At 41.8% G+C, this 24,395-nt stretch overlaps 3 protein-coding genes and 1 non-coding gene across 5 annotated transcripts in view; 2 read left to right on the forward strand and 2 right to left on the reverse strand.

Moving 5' to 3' along the window:
- bcorl1 (BCL6 corepressor-like 1) overlaps positions 1-5,479 on the reverse strand; it is a 28,735-nt gene extending 23,256 nt beyond the window's left edge. The window contains exon 1 of one of the 2 annotated variants that reach the window (XM_046405496.1): positions 5,283-5,479. The gene's annotated coding sequence lies outside the window, so the exon portion shown is untranslated. Of the gene's footprint in view, positions 1-3,744; positions 3,826-5,282 lie in introns of those variants that run through there. The other variant, XM_046405498.1, reaches the window with a different exon arrangement.
- trnav-uac lies at positions 4,127-4,199 on the forward strand. Its single transcript has one exon. It is a non-coding gene; the product is annotated as a tRNA-Val (tRNA).
- A 145-nt stretch (positions 5,480-5,624) lies between the features above and the next one.
- On the forward strand, positions 5,625-18,112 carry cstf2 (cleavage stimulation factor, 3' pre-RNA, subunit 2). The gene is made up of 13 exons (XM_046405510.1): positions 5,625-5,784; positions 6,021-6,099; positions 6,370-6,539; positions 6,627-6,763; positions 8,688-8,807; positions 8,929-9,051; positions 10,137-10,248; positions 14,088-14,187; positions 15,619-15,818; positions 16,289-16,413; positions 16,739-16,822; positions 17,234-17,391; positions 17,554-18,112. Exons 1-12 carry the CDS (start codon positions 5,688-5,690, stop codon positions 17,357-17,359), a joined length of 1,473 nt encoding a protein of 490 aa, XP_046261466.1. The 5' UTR covers positions 5,625-5,687; the 3' UTR covers positions 17,360-17,391; positions 17,554-18,112.
- nox1 (NADPH oxidase 1) lies at positions 17,843-24,375 on the reverse strand. The gene is made up of 13 exons (XM_046405508.1): positions 24,069-24,375; positions 23,824-23,919; positions 23,625-23,735; positions 23,050-23,134; positions 22,269-22,414; positions 21,960-22,153; positions 21,744-21,867; positions 21,519-21,611; positions 21,189-21,430; positions 19,904-20,066; positions 19,514-19,660; positions 19,253-19,377; positions 17,843-18,839 (listed from the first exon to the last, which is right to left on the reverse strand). Exons 1-13 carry the CDS (start codon positions 24,111-24,113, stop codon positions 18,713-18,715), a joined length of 1,698 nt encoding a protein of 565 aa, XP_046261464.1. The 5' UTR covers positions 24,114-24,375; the 3' UTR covers positions 17,843-18,712.
- Between the last annotated feature and the right edge of the window lie 20 nt (positions 24,376-24,395).

The following is a 24,395-nucleotide window of genomic DNA, read 5'->3' on the forward strand; positions in this document are numbered from 1 at the left end:
TTGGCAACGTCATGGCCGACGAGACAAACTAGACGTTCCAAAAGTACAAATATAGAAGTTGGGCAAAACACTGAAGCACAAACAAGTCTAGTAATCAGCAGCAACACATACAGGAAGCTGGCAGAATCCAGTTTTCTTTTACTATTATCATACACTGACCTGTCAGAGATAGCTGGACACTTCAGGTCAGAACATCCTGGCAACTTATTAGAGGCTTGTAAAAGTAGCTTAAGTCAGTGAACAAATCAAACTGCGGTTACTGAGGTAAAGGCCCGGTCAAAAGGTTCAAGAACTGTCCAGTGGGACGTGAGAATATGCCAAATGGGAAGCAGGCAGGGGCATGAGGTCAGGTAGGCCATGTCTCAGTGCAGGAAGTCTACCATACAGTGCACATGGTCTCACTAGCCTTTCTGATGCTCACCTGTAAGTGAAGTGATGCTCCCTGTGCCTCAGCAGACAGTAGTGAACCCGTAACGTCAACGCAGCAAAACCGTCGGAGACGCGGCACAAACTAAAGGCGTCTGGAGACAACAGCCTCGGATACAGGACATTATTCAGATTATCCTGTCATAAACAGGCACTGGTTTCACTAAAGTGGCGTTCAAGCCGTCGCCCAATGTGCAGAATGCATGAGTGCGTCCGGCAGGTGCAAGCTGGTTATTTCCCGAAACTATACTTTGCTTACTCTGGATAATCTACAGACCACGCAGCAGGTGAGCAGTTTTCATTGGAAATACTGTACTTTCTACTGAAGAAACAGATCCTATGGAAACTGTTGACAGTGAGGTGGATTATCCTGAGTAAATGGGACACTGCAGCTTTTCAAATGTACTTCACAAACTCTTTAAGCAGCGCAAATGAAACCATATTCACCACAACTCTATTTGGGTGGTGTTAGAAATTTCAGAGGTGGGTATTTGAGAATATTGGCACATGCAACTGAAATTACCTTCAAGGCCAGACTCCACTGGGACTCAATAGTATTTTTTTAAGTAAACTGACTCTTTGTGTCTAATCTTGTACCACTGTCTGAAACAGAAAGGCAGATACTTAAGTCGTCTCTCAGGAAAAAGACACAGATGGGACCATTAGAAGTAAGACGGACAGTCGGACGGCTGATTCTCCTCACAGAGAGAGTATGTCCTGTCTGCAGGGTCTGCAGAGTTATTGGATTCACAAGTGTGTGCAAGAAGAGGGCCATAAAAACGGCCACAGCCTGTAACAGCAAATGGTGTTCCCTGTTAAACTGGGAACACACTGCACAGTCGAAAGTCCCACTGTAGCACTAATTTAGTCACAATGAGTGATGACTGAGAGTCTGCACCAAACAAGGCAGGTTACCACTGACAATATCCTTTAGCGTATGGGAGATTAGGAATAAAATCTTTCGCCTTCCGTCTGAAGCTCAGATTTTCTTTTTTCAAGCAGACATGATTAATTCAAACACATTAGACTTTCATGACTGGAAAATGGACAAATGTGAATGTGAAATTTAAATGCACTGTGCCTATCTACACCTGCAATCTCCAAAAGACAGGCATTTTAAATGTGCGCCGCTTCCACGTTCGCTTTTGTGCACGAGACAAACAAAATGGAAACCAGTTCAAAATCTCCGCAGAGCAATTTTACCAACCACTGTGGTTTCCCCATATTCTACCGACTGACAACCGGTGAAGGCAACACAGCAACAAAGTTAGCAATGAACTAACCAAGGCAGGAAGTCAGCATGGAAATAAAAAAAAAAGAAATGCATTCTCCTTTCTGTTAGACTGTCAGAAGATGCAAACAATGTTTCTGATGAGAAGTACTGATAAATTTGTTTACAAGAAAAACCCTGGAGGCCATAAAACTCAGATCTGATGGTAAGCGAGTCAGGTATCGAGATTAACTGTAGCATCTTTTAGGCTGTTTTTAATAATATGATTTTAAGAAACATATGAAACAGGACCTCAGCAACCGATTTGCAGCCAAACATATGTGATCAATTCATGTCATGCCAAGTGGACACTGCTTCCATTAAAACACAAACAAATTCATAAAGATCTACTTACAAGCTGCTTTAGAGGAAACAAGCCGGAATGCTGTTTAAAAGATTATGAACGCAGATGCAGAGCTTAAATAATTTGTCAAATGATCAGCTAAAATAGCAACAATTTTATAATTGATTATTCCTTGAAGTCATTTATCACACTAAAATATCAAACATTCTCTGACTGCAGCTTCTTGGCTGTGACTACTTGATATTTTTCTCTGTTTTATATTGTTGTAAATAGAACATGTTTAGGTTTCGGTCTGTTGGTTGGACAAAATAAGCTATTTGAAGACATTGCGCTGGGCTTTGGGAGATTTTCACGGGCATCTTTTTGTTCTTCTTTTATTTTAATTTGTCAGTCAGATCAGTTGCTAATGAAAATAATACTTAGACGCAGCTCTACATGGATATTTTATGCTTGTTCGCTATTTCTTTTTTTGTTTGAAATGTTTCTTTCACATTCCAAATAAGACACTGTAAACCAGTAGATAATTACCATTACTTTCCAGTATCACACACCATACTGAATGTCAGCCGGATTCAGAGCTTGTGGAATAGACCCAGCACACCTTGAATTTTGATCCTGTCCACATATGAATCTGTCTTGTCTATTAATTCTGGCCTACCGTGTCAGAGCCAGAATCAGTGAGAATACAAGCTCTGGCTGCCTCTCAAGGTGTGCTATTGTACCCCACATGATAAACAGATGCAGCTGTCATCCCCACATTTTCCAATGCAGCCTTTCTGCCCTTCCCTCACTGGTACCTAAGGAAGCTGGAGAGCTACAGCCAAAATGGCTAAAAATGGAAGGACGATGCTGAGGGCAGACAATTTCAAGAGAGGAAAGTTGTTGGTATGAAATTAAACAGCAGATTGGGGCAGTCACTGATTTCACACCCTAAACCACTAAACTACGGAGAGGTGGACATGCAGAGAGAGTTTAATATGGAAAAGCTTCTTGATAGATGCTCATTTTAAGGATTCTCAAACAGCTACAAACACACTTACAGGCCACAACTGTGTGTATGAAGAAGATAGAAGCAGAAGATGTGGCTATGAGGTTTAGAAATTCAGTTTTAAACAAATCTCTTTGTGTTCGATGCAGAAACACTCACATATACTGTATAACTGATAGCATCACAGCACAGGAGCTCTCTGAGAAATGACTGAGATGAGTGAATGTGCCCTCTTTTCATGCATTCATGATACAGCAGTCTCAAAACAAAAACCTGTATGACGGGAGGAAGCGCTGCTCAAGACGCAGATCTGTGAATCTAGATGCACTTTCTTCTTAACAGCCTGTATTTTAATATGACCTTAAAAATTAGGTTAAAAAAAGGCGACAAGGGCGGCTGCACTACCTGTAGGTCAGAAAACTATTTTAACTGCTTAAGGCAAAGATACTTTCAACTGTACATCAGATTCAGGAGTGGGAAACTCATTTGATGTGTAATGTTTAGACCTTTGAGGTGGGCTGTGTGTCACTTGTAAAATATTAAACACTGACTGAACTGCAGTGCACAGTCCCTGTTTGTTTTTAGCAGCGCAAGTATGTGAGGGTCTACTGAATAATGTCAGTAGGTGACCTATGCTGCTAAGATGCATCAGTGACCTTCTTTGTGGGAAACGACGTTCCTACAAGTTTTTTCTCGTGAAATGCACAAACTTGGTTCAGGCTAGGTGGATAAGACAAGGCAGCTTTTTGAACATACGTAACAAGCGTAAATCCTCACTCCCCAGTATGATGGTTCCAGTGCATGCAGGCGACAGGCTGGAAAGACGAACGACGAAAAGACGAGCTCGACTCGACTCACTACTGAACCAAAACACCGACAGCCAAGACGTAATGCAGCGTTAGTATCCAAGCTAGACGACCTACTGGGGAAACTGAAGCTGACCGATATTTTGTTTCGCTAAACCCTATCCTGCAGCTACGAAGCACGGAGCTCAACTCAGTGTTTCAGGAAGCTTCAATGAACGTCAGGCGACTGTCGATGTTGTCATTCTTTTATCACACTGCGAATACAAGATTGAGACGTAAAAATTATAAACAGCACACACATATACCGAGTCAGCGACCTCCTTTTGTCAGCTGGTTCCATAGTGTAGCGGTTATCACGTCTGCTTTACACGCAGAAGGTCCTGGGTTCGAGCCCCAGTGGAACCACTAATTGTTTTCTGTCCAGGATATTCCCCGCTCTACCTTTACTGATCAACTACCGATTAAATAAAGCTATTAAAGTAGAGTGAAAAGTCCATACAATATACTCGTCACCAATTGAGAAAGGTTAAAAATACACTCAGTGAGACCTTTATGGGTTACAAATAAAACATCTAAAAAAAATCGAATGCGACAGCGTTCATGTCAGTTAAATATTAAGGTATTTACTTATATTGATATGCATCTAGCATTGAGACTGTCATTTCTGTAGTACTGATATGTCTGTTATGGTTATGCCATCACTGATAACAGTCTGATCAATTGTTCGATGGCCCAAGGCCTACGGTGGCCGCAAACTTTCATTTCATTTAAAAAGTCCGTTTTCACAAGAAGAAGGTAGCAGAAACAACTTTTGACATCCAGCAACAGCAAACACTGCTGCCTATTTATGTACCAATGGAGAAAATGCAGTTTTCCAACAAGCAACCTGGTGACAAAGTAAGTAAATAAATAAATAAATAAATATATATATAACTACAAAACCTGAAGGGTCAAAACATAATCCGCTGGCCATCACAAGAGCTAGTGCAAAATACTGACCTAATGACCTAAATGACTTTTCTTTATGTTAAACAAAGGCGTCTGTAAGTGTAGATGAATAATAAAGATATATACCTTTAAATTATCCATCCTTTAAGAAAGTTTTTTATTGCCTAAACTAAACCCTAAATGTATCATTTACGTAACTCATTCATACAGGTGTGTGCGCTTACCCATGTACAGCAGCCGCCATACATCACACTACATACTTACCTATTACACTTTCACTACATGCTACAGGTTCATTACCTACATAAATACTATTACCCAAACATTAAGGACAGTCCAATGGTTAACCACTTCATAAATTATAATTAACCAAGTTTTGATTGACATTATTGACATCATTTACACCTGTCTGATCTCAGTGCCGATCCACACTTTTGTATCCCAACGGCTGACTAAATTTTCAGTTATAAATATTTGTTAGCTAACATCAATGAGCAATTCAAAACAAGTTTGAGTCCTTATCCCCAAATAGTCACTCACCAAATCAGCTCTTGTAGGAAAAATATCTTCTGGAGCATATCGGACGCGTCTACACCATAAACTTTTAACCTATAAATTACCAGCTTTTACCTTTTCATATTTTCATCTATCACACTGATCGAATGTAGTCCAAACAAATGGCTAAGTTAACCACGGACAACAGCGCCACCTATTTGTTCTACCAAATTGTGCTGAGCACATTGACCGTGGTGTTGTCTTTTATTCTGTCAAACAACTATTATTCATTGCTAGTTAATTATTACACATTAAAAACTATGTAGCTGATGGTGTCAACTGTCAAGAGCCCGGGATCGATCGCACGGTTACTATTTAATGTGGCCTTTCCCACGAACGGATATTATCTCATCTTAATTTCCGGGTGTCACATTAATTTGTGTCCCCAAAATGGCGAACGTAGCTTCAGCTGCTGCTGCTGCTGCTGCTGCCGCTGCTGCCGCGAATAGAGATCCAGCTGTTGATCGTTCATTAAGATCAGTATTTGGTAGGTTTGTTGCACTCAGGTTCTTAGTTACTCCAAGATTTATCCATTACGTGTACAATAAGTCGATAAACCACCTAATGAATTAATGCGTGCTAACAAAGATAGCGGGCTAATTTTATCGTTAGCTAGGCAACGATGGAACAAACTTAACTTAAAAACGAGAAAGCAAGTCTTAAATTGAAAAAGTGAGGTTATTTTAACTGTCACGTTAATGTTTCTCGTGCATCTTGCTTTAGTGGGGAACATCCCGTATGAAGCCACAGAGGAACAGCTGAAAGACATCTTTTCTGAAGTCGGACTTGTTGTCAGCTTCAGGTGAGTGAAAAAGGCTTCAGTTTAATTTCACACGGCACTGTGCTCACAAGTTACCCATAGTTATGTGCTGCAAACCTCAGATTCAAGAGTTATTTTTTGCCCCATTAAACAGACTCCTTAAGGTCAAATGAACAATCCAGTCTTGAATACCTTTATGGTTGTATAAGTTATTGTTCACAAAGAATTTTTAAATGGAATTTCTCAAGTTAATTCAGGTCAATTCTAAATCCAGATCATCAAACATGATCACATGTCGTGTGTTGTTTTCAGGTTAGTATATGACAGGGAGACAGGAAAGCCAAAAGGGTATGGCTTCTGTGAGTATCAAGACCAGGAGACGGCCCTCAGTGCCATGCGGAACCTGAACGGCAGAGAGTTTAGTGGTCGGGCTCTCCGTGTTGATAACGCAGCCAGTGAGAAAAACAAGGAAGAGCTCAAAAGTAAGTATTTATTTCTGTTTTTGATTTGATTGACAGATGTTTGTGCAAAGCTACGTTTCTCTACTATTTCTGTCTTTTGTGGCACAGGTTTGGGAACAGGAGCCCCCATTATCGAGTCTCCTTATGGAGATAGCATCCAGCCACAGGAAGCCCCAGAGTCCATCAGCAGAGCTGTGGCCAGCCTGCCGCCCGAGCAGATGTTTGAGCTTATGAAACAGATGAAGGTAGGCTGATTCACTGCCTCATTTTTGTTACTAGCAAATATTTCAACTCCCTCTGGTGTCTCAGACTCAGATTCTCAAGCATGTTATGTTTCTAAGTGACCTACCGTGTTTTAAATTCATTAACGCAATACTTCCAGAGAGAAGCAGGCTGCAGTGATTAAATTCACCTTCCACTCTTCTCTACACTAAACGTATCAGAACAATTGCGTTCCACTCACTGTTTGTATGTGATTTTAAAAACAAAAACATATAAGTATAACATAAGTCCTACTTCTTATAAGAAAAATGAGCTATCATGCTTGCTTACAACCCCCCTTGTAATATGATGGCAGTCAGTCACCATAAACCCAAGCGTCTAAGTTAGGTTGTATCCAATTCTACTTCATAATGGAATATGCAGAAAAGAGCTCACTGAATGGTTGCCTTTCGTTAGTTATGGTGCGTTTGTAAATAATCCACAATCTAATTGACCGTTGACATTCATGTTGTCAGAGAGGTCAGCAACATGGCTTGATTTTAGTGAAAGTTAGGTTAAAGTTACTGTGACTAAGTCTTGTTTTACTTTATACATGTGTATGTACTACTTCGTATTTATTGGCTATGAGGCTGCCATAATTCCTGTCAGTTTCATCAAAAACATCACAAATGTCAGTGATTACTTGGATTGCTGTTCTGTAATGAGCTGTCACATGTGACAACTTTAGGGTTTTGATAAAATGCATTTGTAGTTTTTTTTTTAAGGCAAATCTGTGTCTCTCTCTCCCCCTCCCTGTCTCTCTCTCTCTATCTATCTCTCTCTGACCCATCATAAATCTTGAATACGACTCTGCACACCAATTTTTTCTTAAGTTTTAAATAGTCCTGTTTATTCTTAAAGAGTATGCATAACACACATGTTTAAAGCTAATCAGAGGCTTTGATAGGCTGATGAGTGTTAGTGGTAAAGTCTTTGGCCTGGCCCTAAAAGGATTAATGGGCAGTTATGCTTTGTATCTTGTTTTAAGAGTTGATCTGGAACTGGTGAATCCATGACATTTATTATTCTGTTGGATTTATGCTCAGATCCTTGTGTAACAATTTAGTCTTGCCAAATTAGGGCAGAAGATATAGTGTCTGGCACAATATGCCAGAATGTCAAAATTTTGATGCTATTTGGCTTCTGTTAATGCTGTTAAGGCAGTCGACACACGTCTTTCTGCCAAAATTTTAAAACCAAAGTCTTATGGATCAAACTCACTGCTGCAAAGGTTTTCACAAATTCCAAAGGACCAAATTAGAGACGGTAGCGAATGATGAATCCAGCATTACTGAATGTATTATAGTTATTCTCAGACTGTACGTTTTGATACTGTTTCTTCTTTTTAGCCTCTGAAAAAGCCGGTGATAAATGTTGCTCTTAGCTTGAATCACCTCCAGGATGACAACTGTATGCAGATGCTCCTACGTCCCTTTCATTAACAGAGGCTGTGCTCTCACAGTCTGTCTCGCGCAGCTCTGCCTGAGAAGCCTTTGCACATCATTTGATCTTTGCACATCAGTCAGTGTGCTTCATTAAGCTCAAAGAAATGCCACACTGCAGACGTTTTCCGCCCAACTGGAAAAGTGTTTTGTTGCAGTAGGACGGCTCCATATGCTGATCAGCACAAACGTTCTCACGTCCTGATACCACGGAAATTGTTGCACATCTTTGTTCAATGTTTTGTAACGATGCAGCCAATTTGGTTGGTTGGTTGGTTATAGATCTGTATATGAATGTTAGTTTTTTTGCAGGCACTACAGGGGTATGTCCAACTTGTCAGGAAGTAAAAGCACATGAAGGTTTTTGTTTTTTTATGTGGGAAGTTTTTATGGAAAAGGGATGTCTTTTTTGCTCTGCCTAATTGTAGGCAGTCTGTAATATTTTGTTTCTGGTTTCTCTCTCCAGCTGTGTGTGCAGAACAGTCCTCAGGAGGCCAGGAACATGCTGCTGCAGAACCCTCAGCTGGCCTATGCTCTGCTGCAGGCCCAAGTAGTCATGCGGATTGTTGACCCTGAGATAGCCTTGGTGAGAGATGCTGAATTGAGAATGAAGAGATTAGTCAAATCTCAGGAGATCTTTTTTTTTTTTTTTATTTAAACCAAAATAATTTTTTGAGAGCTACTTTTTCCATATGCTCTATACACAGAAAATGCTCCACCGTCAAACTTCGGTCCCGCCTCTGATTACCAGCGGGCAGGGTGGAGGAGCACCTCCAGTCAACCCCTCCCCTGCACAGCCCAGCGTGCCAGTGTCTCAGCCACAGACTGTGGTGAGTACAGTTACACTACAGAACAGTTTTTCCTCCCTCTGTAAAATAATGGCCACATTACACTTCACTCTATCCTGGAAAAGGCTGTGAGGTCACGGCTCTATTGCAGTGACAAGAAACCAGTGTTTCAGAGCAATGATACTGGTTGTTATTTGGCCAGAGAGCTCACTTAAACAGGAAACATAAGCTTGAATTAGTCCATTTTCTGGGCTCCAGTCGGAATGAATGGGAGATGGAGCAAATATTCGGTGGATGTGAGTGTAATGTGACTATAGCTTATCGCAAAAATAAAACGGTTTACATCACATCATGCAGTCGATTGTCTCTCTTCTCTTTGTGTAATCTAATTTTTCCAAAGATCTTGATTTAAGCAAATTTAAACTGTGAAATAAATGATGAAAAGTTCCTACTTAACCAAAGTAACCTGTTGGCTTTTAGTTTTATGCACTCAGCCCATCTTGCACCATCTTAGTTAAGTTAGATGGGATTGCAAGTAACATATTCAGTTTGACAAAAAGTGTAGGATCTTTTTTTTACATCAGACATGCTGCTCTGGTTGGTTATAAATCCAGTTATCTGATGTGTCCAGAGGCAATTTGGTCCACGCCCTTCAGAAAAGGACCTGAGTTGTTTTTGTGATGCCAGGCAAAGATTTTGATTAAATTACTTATGTTTGCCGTTTTGGCGGCACGGTGGTGCAGTGGTTAGCACTGTCGCCTCATAGCAAGAGGGTTCCAGGTTCGAATCCCGGTCTGGGCCCTTCTATGTGGAGTTTGCATGTTCTCCCTGTGCCTGCGTGGGTTTTCTCCAGGTACTCCGGCTTCCTCCCACAATACCAAAAACATGCACATTAGGTTAATTGGCTACTCTAAATTGCCCCTAGGTGTGAGTGTGAGAGTGTGTGGTTGTTTGTCTTTGTGTGTTGGCCCTGCGATTGACTGGCGACCAGTCCAGGGTGTACCCCGCCTCTCGCCCGTAGTCAGCTGGGATAGGCTCCAGCTCCCCTACGACCCTGACGGATAAGCGGTATAGAAAATGGATGGATGTTTGCTGTTTTGTTTATTTGATGTTTTCTTTACAATCAGCCTGGAATGCATGTCAACGGAGCCCCTCAAATGATGCAGCCCCCCAATATGGGCGTTGTCCCCGGCCCAATGGCAGTACCAGGACCGGGACCAGTACCAGTGGGACCTCCAGGTATCATCATCAAACTACTTTTATCCTTGCATCACACACTGAACTGAAAAATGTCAAATATTATTTGGAATTTTTTAATGTGTTTTATCCATAGGCAAAAATTTATGTTTTGAGACGGGGGCCAAATCAGTTGAATGCCACCAAGGTGATGATGGGCACAAATTTTTGTTGAGTTTCCTTTAGCAGTCGAGCTTGCTGTCGTCTGCCGGTCGTAGCCACAAACCACAGTCCTGAGGGATGAGTATTTATGTACACGTTGGCAGCAACACAAAACTACATCATCAGCGAGTATAATGGCCAAAAATTAGTGCTATAATTATCACACAGAGACGCTGGTTTATTCATTTATTTTTGTTTAGCCCTCCCCGTGCGTGCTGAACCCTTTGGGTGGGTGCTCAGGCCTTGGGGCACCCATGTGATTAGTGCGTATGGTCGTTTTTTTGCCCAAACCAAGATTTGTCTGCAGGGTGTTCCCCAAACGTTATCAATCTGATGATGTTTTGTTTTGCCGTGTTGCGTTTCTTAGGCACATTTCATCTAAGCAGATCACCAAAATGGCTTTGGCCAAACCAAAAACATTTGTTTGTATTTTTTATGTATTACCTATTCCATTCAAAAGTCAAAGAGACATTAAACCATCTTGTAGCAGGTGTAAACAAAGCAAATTATCACTTTGTCATGTAATGGTTGAAGCTCTTCTTCAAAGTTATTTTGCATGCTAAAGTAACTTTGAAGAAAGAAGAAACTGTCTTTTTAATGACTAAATGTCTTTACCTCATTTGATGTTTAGCACATGTCATGGCTGACTGGGACCACTAGGTGTCACCAGAGCCTTGTAATTAGTCGAGGCGCTTTATGAAAGGGTTAAAATACAATCAGCTCGACTCTTCAGGATGTTGATTCTCCCTAAATGTTTTGGCATTAAGTTGTCTCAGTGTGTCTGTTGAGTCATCAGGTAATATATTTACTAATGTGAGTGTGTATACAATAATGTCGTCTGCACGCTTCAAAATGCTCTTAAAGTGCTGCTTTGCCCTCTTGAGTCTTGTGTCTCCTGTTCTTTTTGTTTTTGTTTTTTGTTTTTTTTTTTGTTTTTTTTCAAACTTTAATGCTGGCTCAGGAAACCTTCAGCATTCCCCCACAGGATCGTCCGGGCAAGCTGCTATCGAGCGGCCTCAAGGTATCACTGTACTCCTTCAGTTCTCCGGTCAGATCATAGGACTGATACGGAGAGCCCACACATCATGAGGGCAGGAGGGATGTGGTGACCCTGCATGTGAACAGATAAACGTTTGCCAGGAATAAAAGTGTTGCTATGACCCAAATGTTATCGCATAATTACTTTTGACAGTGTTAAATCCAAGCCAAAATATTCTTACTGGATATTATGGTAAACAGGAAGTGTATTGTAGTAGTACTTTTGTCTGTAGCAGAATACGGCGATGGGTTACATCATTAGGAAGGAACAATATATAGTTAAAAAGAAGTGTTTAAGCATGTGTATGTGTATGCATATTTGTGTAAAAAGATTGTCAGAACTGGCGCAGAAAATACTGCTCATAATCTGAACAAGTAACCCCAAATACAGAAAACCAAACAACAGTATCACAAATGTAGAAAAGTGCAACATTTTTAAATACTAAATATGCTCAGTGGATCAGCAGCTGCATTTTTAGATAAAAATGAATCGACTCATTATCCTACAAAGACAATGTTGAAACGAGAAAACTTAAATATTAAGCGAGGCAGCATACGTATAGAAGAGTGATTAATACGCAAAATGCATGTTGTTGTGTAAATGTGACAGCACTATTGTAAGAACATTTTGCATTTAGTCACATGAGAATAAGCATGCTGGTCACCTCTTGATAATACAAATGCATGTGAGGTGAGTTTGTGAGGACACTGCAAGTTTTCTGCCTTTTAACTTTCTTCTAATTGGACTGCCAAGTACAGCCTGGTGGCCGTCAATGCAAAACAACCCTTGAGATACTGCTGGGTTTACTTTTGGATGTCGTGAAGGAGGTGAAAGTGATTTAGAGGTCTCATCAGCTCAGCACACCGGGTCTGTGTGTTTGTCTTGTGTCAGTGAGACCTGCCGTAAAGTTTCGGCTGTGGTGTGTGAGGATGCACTTGGAGGAAACCACAAACTTTTAGTCACTGAATTGTAGCAGCAACAGAACTTTTGTCCATGCTGATGTCTTCTTGCTTCTGGTGAGACTCTGTTGTTAATCACCTTTTAGGATGTTTTGTCTTGTGCTTCTTTACATGCGACGCTCTGCATTTGACAGAAGAGAAATTGCTTTAACCCCCCCCACACACACACACATTAATATCAAATTACTTTGACTGAACCTGTTTATTTCCATTTCCTGATTTCCTTTGTGTGCTGTCAGACATCATTTACCGCAACCGACAAAATTGAACTTGGCACAACTACTTAAACTGAGATACGCTATTTACAAACTGCAACTGGCAGCTTTAAACAAACCTGAATCATTAGATATTCATGTGAACTTTTTAATTTCAACAAGTAAAGAGTTTCGGTCTGTTCAACCCATGACTGTATTGCCAGTGTAAAGTTGAGAATAGTGAGAGTCTGTTCTTCATCACATAAAATTGCTGCGCATGCTTTGGAGCAGCATGCTGCTTTCAAGGAGTGTTGGAAAATCAAGCTTCTTGGCTCTTCCTGTGCCCTTTGTTTGTGTTTGTCCAATACTCCATCAGTTTCATGTAGCTGCACCCCCCCCTGGGCTCTCCTCTCAGTCAGCTCTCTTCTCTGTTTTGCATAGTTTTCTTTTTTGATAGACACATATTTAACTTTAACATATCAACGTGTGAAATAAATGTCAGTTGCTTACAATGTAGAACAATGACTCCATTTCCCTGCACCCTAAACACCACCTTCACTGTGCAGTTTTGGTCACGGTCATCAAATCTCCTGAGAAAATGAAGGCTGACTGGTGATGCAGTGAGGCTGGCAGCTTGGCACCATATCTGTCTGCTTTCACGTCTACCTTACAGACCGAGTGGATGAGCAAAGTCACACCTTTGTCTTGTGTTGTTGGTAGCTGCTGTGTAATACCATTAGGCTCTCCTTTGGCTTCTGGGTTGAATCGTACCTGTGCTGGCATTTGCTGGCACGATGTGACACCACGCCTTCCTACCTCCACCGCTCTCTGGCAATCGGGCAGCCTATTGGCAATGCCAAGTAACCACGAGTGGGTGATGTGAAAATAGATATAATTAGTCCAACTTAATTCCAGTCACTGTCATGTACAGATGTAAGTGTGCCTTATTGAACTTTACTGACATACTTCAGGTAATGAGTGGTACTTAAGATGTCAGACTGAACACTGACACACCCATTGTACTTCTCCCTGCATGCGTCTCGTCATGATGTACTCATTGCCCCATAACACCAGAGTTGCAAGACACAAGTAGGAAAATATTCTCTAGTCTTTGAATTCACGGTTTTCATGTTCTGAACCTAAACCCTCCTTCTAAATATTGATGAGTATTAAGAAGGAAGATGATGAAATTTTCCTGCCCCCCACCCCACCCCGTTGTTCTAATCACAATGTGTTGTGATATGAGCCTGTGGCAGTTTGATGTGGTCGCTGTGTGCTTTTATTGCATAGTTTCTCCAAGCTATTCTCCACTCCAAACAGCTGTGGTTGTTTTCTCTGTGTGTGTGTGTGGTTTCCCTTACTTAATTTCCCCATGTAAAGTTGCAGCCTATTTTTAATTGATTACTCATGGAACATTTCCTGGTTGAGGAATAGTGAAAGTGCTCTTGGGTGTGGTGGTTTTTATGTGGTTTATTTGTCTCCCCTCAGGACCAGGTGGGATCCCCCCCAGAGGCCTGCTGGGAGATGGTCCTAATGATCCCAGAGGAGGAACTCTGCTGTCCGTCACTGGAGAGGTCATAGACCCCAAGTAAGATGTTCACTCTGATCACGTTGCCTTAATAATAGAACAGGATGGGTGATTTTTTTTAAAGGAGTGTCAATTCAAGACAGCAAATTTATAATCCATAATTTTCCATTCCTGGTCGATGTGGCCACACCTGTGGTTACCGGCAAGGTAACGGCAGGCGTGGTTTAATGCTGTAGACCTCACAGTTCTGGAGGCGGCACACACTCACCGAGCAGCATGGTGAGAAATACAAAGTGAGGATTAACCAGTGCATGTGTTAACAGCACAGCCAAACAAACTCTCGTTGTCCTGAAAAGTCGGTAGATGATAATTTGCAGCTGCGGTCTGATTTCACGCTGCACACAGTGAGAGTAGCAGGGCACAGCAACGGAGGCGGATAATTTTATCTTTATCTAACAGCTCCTTCTGTTCCGTCACTCATTTGCAAAGATTAAAAAAAAAAAAAAAAAGATTCACAGAGGACATAAATGCTAAAAATATTTGTGATTGACAAATTGATCGCGTGTCTTGTGACTGCTTCACAAGGCCACTTTATGCTCTGCCGCTTGAACACTGAAAGATATAATGTGTAACGTTTGCACATTAAAATGTCTAAAAATGACTAGATGGTTTCCAGCAGTGTTCAAACCCAGAGAAATCAGAGAAATTTATTCAAGGTAACGCTGTTTCATTTGGTTGCGTGTCGCTGTAACCTCGGGAGAGAAACAGAGCATAGAAGTCCATTAATGTGACTGAATGTATCACGAATAAAACTTTAAAACATTACCTCCTCTGTGAACATTTCTGCCTGAATCCCGTCTGAAAGGTTTTCACGGGCAGTGGGTGTGGTTCACTAATGAAGACAAGCTACGTCTCTTGTTTTTATCGAGGGACCTCAGTGGCAGACACTGCACACTGTGTTTAATGTGCTGCGTTTAAAGCTTTGTAAAGCTGGCTGTGATGTCATTCTGTACCTCGTTGGTTTTGAGCGTCAACAATATTGAAAACTACCACGTGAAAACATCAAATAGGTATTGCTTAAAAAATATCCGACCACAAAAAATAACAAAAATTTGATTTCCTGAAAACACTTAAGGATTATAACTTCAAGCTTTTTTGCCAAAAATAATGGACTATTGAGCACACCTGAATACAAGCCGCACCCACTACATTTAAAAAGAAAAAAATACTTGTACATATATAGGCTGCAATTGTCTATAAGCCGCAGGTGTCCACGTTGTCAGTCTCTTTTGTTGTCGCTCTCAATGTCAATTTCGTCTTGAGGCAAAATCCATAAATTAGCCGCCTCATTGTTTAAGCCGCAGGGTTCGAAGTGTGTGAATAAAGTAGCGACTTATAGTCTGGAAATTACGGTAATTGTGATTTTTGAAGTTCCTGGCTTGTTTTTTACAAAGATTTAATTGCTCATATTTTGTGTCTGTGTGTATGTAGCCGGGGTTACATGGGCGCTCCGCCGCCACACCAAGCCCCACCTGTACACATGGCCCCAATGGCAGGTGGACCCCCTCCGGACATGAGAGGACCTCCAATGGACATGAGAGGCCCGCCCATGGGTGAACCACGAAACATGATGGGTGATCCCAGAGGGCCCCCGATGATGGAGCCACGGGGACCTCCGATGGAAACCAGAGGTAGCTGCTGTAATAACCTGAACTTGTAGTAGTTTCAGTTCATTTGTCACTGTGTGCACATAGTCAACATTACGTCTGTAACACATCTCAGCTCAGTTTCCGTCCCGGCTGGCAGACCAACCAAATTCCACTAAACCAAACAAAAGTCTTTTGTCTTTGCAAGGGTTTTTAGAGAATAACAACAGTTGTTTGATATGTCACACACTGATTTTCCTGTTACTGCAATTACACCTGATTTCCTTATATTTAATAATTTATTTTCTAAGGTCATCCATGGGGCAGTGTTTTTCTAAAACTTCTCAGCTACAAACAGATTTTTTTTTTTTTTACATTTGTGGGTTTAATGTTTTACGAAAGTTCCTGTCTCTTCAAACAGTGTGAGTCCCGTTTAAACAGAATTGTCCTTTGTTTAATGCACGCATACTCTGCGATGTGTGAAGGGTAAGCGTGGCTTTGTTTCATTTCTGCAGGTCGTGACCCGAGGGCGATGGACGCTCGCGGTCCAGTGACTGGGCAGAGGGTTCCCATGGCAGTAGGGATGCCAGGCCCTGTTCCTCATAACATGGGTCCTAATGCTCCTCCACCTGCGAGACAGGTAAGAACCACATCTAATGTCTGTGTTGGCTGCGTGGTTGTGTTTTTATTATCAGACTGCCATCCAGAGACTCTTCTTTTGTGTTTTAAAACTTAACTACATGCAGTTTTTGTACACAGTAGCTAAATTTGATAGGGAATTTGAATCTCTCCTCATTTGACTCATCAGGTGTTATTCTATAAATACTGAAACATTTACTCCAAAAACAAACTTTGTGAAAATCATGTAAATATGTATTGAAGGAAGAAAGGTACAACAGAAATCAGTGCCATGTTTTCCTATTGGATAATCACTCAGCGAGAACTAACAGTAGTTTGTCCCGCAGGGTCCTGGGATTTCTGGTGTTCCTCCATCAGGAGGAGGCTTCAGTCCAGGGCAGAACCAAGTCTCCACACAGGACCAGGAGAAGGTGGGTGTCACTTAAACTGTCACAAATAAAAAGTGGCTTTGCACAACAAAAGTCACCTCTGAAGGCTAGACACCGAACATTACTGTCTGTTTTACGACTTGTTGAAGTGCTTCTCAGGAAAATGCAAATGCTTCTGTGTTCTCATTCTCTGACTGCAAGTCATTCAGACTATGTAGTGCTTTAAGGTGAAGCAGGCGTGGTTTAATGCTGTAGACTGCGCTGTAGACGCAGGGCTTTTGTAAAATGCTATTGTTCGACAAACAGCAAGTCAACGAAGGCTTTTCAGGAGGTTTTCTGATTGTCTTGTTGGTTGCATGAGACACGTAAGAGGCACTCATGACTTCTGGTAAACACATTTAACTTCCATTTAACTCCATAATGTATCACATTTTCTTGTCTCTCTCTCCTTAGGCTGCCCTGATCATGCAGGTCCTGCAGCTGACCCCAGAACAGATTGCCATGTTGCCCCCAGAGCAGCGACAGAGCATCCTCATCCTCAAAGAGCAGATTCAGAAGACGGCAGGAGGGGCACCCTGACAGTCCAGCTGAAGAACTTTAAAAGCTTTCAGGTAATCTAAGATGGTTTTTTTTTTGTTTTTTTTTACTTCACGTCACTACTATCACTACTTTCCATCGCTGCAGGAAAATCACACGTTTTTGAAGCGTTCTCATATCGTCATGGAGTAATACTGAAATTTCTGATGCAACTCTTTGTTTTGTTCTTTATGCAGGACACACAAACTACCCCAAACCGTCACCTTCCTTTACCCTCCGAACAGATCTGAAGATGACTCATTAGTTTTCTAGTTTGTTTTTTTTAATCATAATGTCTGTATGAGAGTTAGGTCTGTGCTTGTTGATCTGAAAATAAGACGATGAGTGTTGGCCAGAGCGTGTGTGTAAGGAGGTTTAATCCTTTCCTTCAGTTTTCTTGGCGAAGCCGACCATTTTCGTGTTATCAGCTCTGGAAACTGTTTGTCTGCATGTTGTTTTTGTCAATAAAACAAACAAACAAAAAAATACATTGACTGCTTTTATTTATTTATTCAAAGGGAGTTCGGTATTGCATACAAAAAAGGGATATAAAACAAATTGTGAAATTAAAATTTCCATTAGTGTAAGCCCTTCCATGCCTTTAGAGGATGACTAACCGCAGGCTACGTGACTGGCTCACAGTCATCTTATCACTGCCATAAGGAAATACAGTTTTGACAGATATAATGAGCCATTGTCAGTTTACAAGAAACCTGTTTCCTTACCCATTAAACCCTTTCAAAAAAAAAAAAAAAAGTGGCACTGGTGTACAAGTTCAGTTTACCATGTAGCTCAATCACCTTTATTAAGGAAACTACATGGTTATTTACAGTATTTACAGTGTATTTTAACAGGCTAATTCTGTCTTGTGTGGAAAATCCATGCGTCAGTTAAATATTGACGTGGAGCTATAATGATTAATCGCTTGGTTTAACATTAATCAATTTTGAATTTTAATAGTTCATCTTTTGTTTTAAGAAAAAAACATTTTTACTGAATCCAGCTTCTTCCACACAATGACCTGCTGTTTTCCTCTGTCTTACGTGACAGTAAATTATTTTTTTCAGGGGTTGGATAAAATAAGAACCTTCTTCTAATAGTCACACAATTTAAAGACCTAATGATTAATCAAAGTGGGCCCTGAGTAGTGCTGACAACAACATGGCCTGCCTCTTATCACAGTGCATTAGTCTAATGTGCCAAAATATACCCAGCAGGCATCAAAGGATGTCGGACAGACAACCCGTGTGTCTTCATCGTCATTAACTGCTTTAAAATAAGCCATAGATAAAAAAGAAAATCTGCCACCAGCAGTCCTTCAGAAGAACCCAAATGCTGCTTTCCTGTTGTTTTCCCTCAGAAGTTCTCCTTGTTGAAATAAAACTTGGTTTTCCGGGGATCCACGTCTGAATATTTCACACATTTCTTCTCCAAGACTTTTGCCAGAGCTTCAGGGCCGCATAAGAAAGTTCCCACCACAGACCTGAAAGACAAGATTTCAAAAGGATAACGTAAAGTGCTTAACAGAGTTAGCCATTCTACTGTGATATGGAGTATTTTGAGCTAAAGGCTAACATCAACATGCTAACCTATTCACAGTGACAATGTGTATGCTGGCACTAAATGAAAAGCTGAAACACTCCAGTTTATCTTGAGGGACCAAGAAAAAACAACTTAGTTTATGGAAATCCATCCAATCTCTGACATTTCATTCAAAAATCACAAATGTCAACCTCATGGTGCTGCTAGAGCAAACGTCAGACGGGGTCCTCAGGGAAAGGCTGACGTCTGTATAGGACTTAAATCAATGAAATATTTGCAGAGATATTTCAGCCTGGACCAAAAGAGGCGATTCTACCTCTACTGTCGCGGCTAAAAGAGAGAATTTTAACTCACGTGGGGTTCTCTTTGCGAACTTGTTCAAACTCCTTGTCCCAGGCGGGTCTGCCGTAGTAGGTTTTCTGTCTGAGCCCAGTGATCACGTCTTTGTCCTCATCGGAGTGAACCATCACGTGATCGGCCTGTTACAACGTGTGTGTGTGTGTGTGTGTGGGGAGAGAAAGACACAACTGAGTTTAAGTTGAAAACAACCTCACGCTGTTCATCTGGACTTTGTTCTGTGACTTGAGCAAAGCGGGAACTCATTCACACACGTACTTGGCTTTGATCCCACTTGGTCAGATACAGCTTGTAGGTGAGGAAATCCCCCATGCCTCTCTCCTCCATCTCTTTCTCCAGCACCTGCAGGAGGTCGGCAAACCATTCAAAGGCGTGCGTTTCCCGGCAAAGCCAATAGAAGTAGATCTGAAACCAGGAAGCAGATGCAGGCGTGTTAGAACAATGACCCTCTTACATAACAGCTGTCCACGCTGCTTACGAAGTTTCATTGTATTGTGAAAACACACATGTCCTTTATTGAAAAGACAATAACAGCTGCTGTCTCACTTCTATCAAGTGCATCAGCGTATCAGCTCAGTGAAAAGGCTAAACAGGTTTGAATGTCAAAGGGGATGAACTGGGACCTGATGTGGGCGTTGGAGCGGTTACCTTTCTGGTGCGCAGTTTAGGGTTGGAGTCTTTGAACTTGTACCAGATGGACTTGAGGATGGAGGCAAAGGGAGTGACTCCGATGCCGGCACCGACCAGCATGCTCACCTCATAGTCGAATACGTCCTCACTGGCTGTGCCAAATGGGCCGTCAACTCCCATTCTGAGGGAAAAAGAATCATAAACTCGTTTGCTCAGGGGCGAATAAACTACAGGTGGCAAGAACGGGCTTGGTAATGAATACATCAACTATGCTGGTTTTTACGCTAATGAGGTTGAAAATATTTCTTCAGACACACATGGCATGACAGCCCACAGCCTGATAATTCTTGGAAACGCTAATACAAAAGGTGGGTCACACAAGCCTGCGGCTCTTATAGCGGGTGTTAGTCATATTTCAGTTCTATTCAACACATTATTCAGTTATTTGTTCTGTTAATGGGAACAGAAGTTTGCCCTGAAGTTCTCCCAGTTGTTTGCACTGGGGTTCAGAGTTCATTCTTGAGTTTGGAACAGCAACTGTGAATAAAAAGTTATTTATATTAAATGTTTATTTTTACAGTGACAAGTGTGCAGCACTGAGGAGTGCCACAGGTCACAGTGTACCATTAATACCCCGAGCCCGTCCTTAGAAACTTTTAAGACAACGCTGAAGACCTTTAAAGCGCTCAGACAAAAAAAAAACTGAAGATTGTGCAATTGGATCAAAAGCTTCAGACGTCATCTTGGTGACAGTTTGCTGTACACGCTGCTGATTCACAGCCACATTTGTGCAGGACCTTACAATCAGTGGCTTAAGATGGGGTTGTGTCAATACATCCAGGGTGGACTCCCAAACCGACAGTTTACCTCCAAAAAGGTAAACAACTTAATAAGTTAAACGCCAAATGTTATTTTAGTTGCTTTGAGTATGGAAATAATGAGGCAGCAAATGTGTCCGCGGCATTAAGATCCCTAATCTTGTCTGGTTTTATAATTTAACATTCAATGTATGTTATGCGGCTTTCCACTAGAGGAAAAGATGGCACAGTCATTGATAGCTCTACTACAATGATTAACAGAACTTCGTAGAAAAAGACAATAAGCTTGAGATGTGGGGCTTATGACAAACAATGGATTCTTTGTGAATATGAAAATTGTTCTTTCATAAAAACAACCCTGAAGGACCTCTTAAATCAGATCAGTGGATAAAAAATGTTTCCTGCTCGTACAAGAAAAGATAATAATGGTAAAACTATGAAATCTGGTAGTTATTTTTATTTATTTATTTTTTTTAAGCGCTCACTTGGGTCCCTGTGCTCCCTCTGGTAATTTCTGAACGATGTCGATGAGTTTGTCGGTCCAGTCCCCAGCCGAGCGGATGTGGATGCTGAAGAAGTCCTCCTCGGGGGCAGAGGTCATGGTGAACGGGTGCCACTCCAGCTGGGAGATGGCCGGGCAGTTGAGGAAGACGTACTGACCCACCTCCATTTTGAAACCGTTCTTCACCAGCTGCAGCTCCAGCACCTTGGACGGCCGCATCACGATCTGAAAGTAAAGCAAGCGAGTTAAAGTCGCTGAGACGTGACCCACGGGACAACTCAGAGGACGAAGATGAAGCGCAAATCAAACGTACCCTCCTGTATCTGACCGTCTGCATGTAACGAATGAAACGTATCAGACGCTCGATAAGGTAGAGAACCATCGGACCGATCACATAAAACCAGGTCTGAAAAAACAGAGAAAATACAGAAACTGAACGGCTCATTTCTATGTACTAGTAGTTGTAAAGACTGTTTACACCACTCAGGTAGCCTTGACTTATGAAGCTTCGGACAAATCGAAATGGACAAAGACGAACCTGCGGGAATCCTCCTGCAAACTGAGGGATGGGACACTCGGGAATCCGTCCCCAGTCATCGATGCGGTCTTTACAGAAAGTGAAGTTGTGTTTATCTGTGTTCTGCTGACTCCTCACAATGCGCCTGCAGGTGGGACAGATGAGTGAAACTAATCTGCAACCACGACAGCAACGTTCCATTAAAAAGAAAGAGAAAGCCCGAAATCTTTCCCTTACCCGGCTCCGTGAAAGACGAGACCGGCGAAGAAGATGACGAAGAGATGGTGGGTGTACCAGAAGACTTCAAAGTAGCTGCGTCTGATGACCTCCATGGAGGAGGTGATGATGAGGATGAGGGCTAGAGTGATGATGACTCCTGTGAGGCCAGCGATGGTGGTGAAGGCAAAGTAGGTTGGAATCTGCTGCGGATCCTGAGACACAAGAAGGAGAGGGTGTGACCAGTCTGCACATGTAAGTGGATTTTATGTCACCACGTTCATCTTATTGCATCATGGTAGCTGCATTCTGTTTAGTCCGGTAGCTTACCAGGTCTGTTATGCGGACTGGGTTCAGGTAGGTGGTGTTTTCTGTGTCCTCCAGGTCGGACAAAGCGGTGCTGAGTTCGTCGTACACTCTTTGTCTGCTGTTGTTGTACCACTCCAGGTTCAACAAATGGGCGATCATATGAACAGCTGTCAGTGCACAGGGAGGAGACACATTACCGCCGCTGCATCTTAGCCGGCTGCATGAGCAGGTCAGGGGAAATTTGAAGACGTAACATTTAAGAGGTCTGCAGTTGCTTTACTCAAGGCTCAAAGATTTCTTCTTATCTTTGAGGACAGAAGAGGGAATAGACCTTCAGTCAATATTTATTTTAACATTCGTTTGCCTCCCCTTCACAAAATATGACCCCTTTGGAACATTTCGACCAGTGTTTGTCTGTCTGTGTGGTGAGGAGGATGTACGGCGGGAAAAGACCACCACAATCTGTGTCATATCTGAAAAGAGAAATCTGTTTTGGTATAATGTAAATATTTCTTCCATTTGTACCCATTTCAGGGAATGAAACCTTTTCTCCCCTCTTTACTATCCTGTGCCATTCTTTGTCTGGTTAAACGCTGATAAGCTGCAGGTCAGACAAGCTTGCTCAGTGTGGGAAATAGTAAACTATTCACCAGAGTTGTCCACAAAAAGCACTTTGGAATCAGAGCAGAAAGCCTGCATTTCACTGTGAATATACCTTTTTTATTTATGTTTTCTTTCACTGCAGAGAAAAAAAAAAAAAAATCTGTGCCACACCCAAATCTACAAGTTTGCATTAGTTCACCTGTCATCAGAGCTATCATGTAGGCCACCAGCTTGTGGAAACTCAGATTTTTGTCCAGTTGCTTCCTCATTGATCTGCCACAACACTAAAAAGATAAAGAAAGAAAGAAAGAGAAGACAAAAAGTATCTTATCAAAGCTGTCACACAAACCTACCCGACCTGCATCTATTATGGAAGGCGTGGTGGTAAGAGTGTAGAACTCCTTACACACACGCATATTGAAAAGTGTATTTGCGTAGCACCTACAGAGATGCAGCCCTCGTGTCCTTTGTAAAACATTATTTAAAAGGAGGAAACTAAGTTAAGACAGAAATTTAAAAAGCATTGAATAGATTTTTTGCTCATTAAAATGAAACATAAACCAGTCAGTGATGGTAACATCATGTATCGCAGATTAGAAGAATTAGAATTGAATTTAGGAGGCTGAATAAGAAGCTTTGTGTTAAAATACCACAGATGAGTTTCCGCCACATTCAGCTGTTGAATTATTTTGCATGACACGAAAATAAAATGATCCATTATATAATGTGAGGGTGCTCAGTGAACCTCGCCCTGCTTTGTCAGTACAATCTTACCACGAAGGAGCCCCGGAGCAGAGACAGCAGGTTCCTGCACACCGGGAGGAGGATCAGCATGCAGTTGAAGTTCAAAACGGCAGCAGGAGCTCTGGCCCAGGCCAGTGCAGACTGAAATAAGAAAGTCGTGTGTGTATTCACATGAGTGGGACTGTAAAATAAAAAGCATCTGAGCGGACACCCCCAGTATGTTACTCACCCCCAAGAGATGACGCGTGTAGAAAAACTGATCCCCCAAATCGTAGAACAGGTAAAACCTGACGAAAAGGAAGATATTGAGGCCCATCCAGACCACCTGCGAACACAGTCAGGTTCATCTCCATCACAATAAAACAATAATAATAATAATAAAATCAATTTAGCGCATTTACATGACACTTTGATGGCATTTTACGCACAAAACTGCGCGTAAACTCGCCGTACGTTTAACTACGAAGAACTCACCAGTATGAAGGATGTGAGTCCATGGTTGATAATCCAGTTAGCCATGTTGAGCGCTTTGTGTCGACTCGTAACAGCTTCCCTGCATCCTCAGCCTGCCTGCCTGCACTTTTTATCTCAGATCCTCCTGTCCGGACTCCTCCTCCTCTGCGCGCGTACAGGTGACACAAGGAAACAAAGCCAGCAGTAATGAAGTTGTCAAGAAAGTTCCGGGGAGAGGCTTTCCTCCGCTGCAGTGGAAAGACTACATTCCTATTCGCTGGAAGATTAGGTTGGACCAACAGGCATGGACTGCAGGAATGAGGAAGTACCTGTTGCACCATACGGGAA

The sequence above is a fragment of the Scatophagus argus genome, chromosome 12, assembly GCF_020382885.2.
Source record: "Scatophagus argus isolate fScaArg1 chromosome 12, fScaArg1.pri, whole genome shotgun sequence".
NCBI lineage: Eukaryota > Metazoa > Chordata > Actinopteri > Scatophagidae > Scatophagus > Scatophagus argus.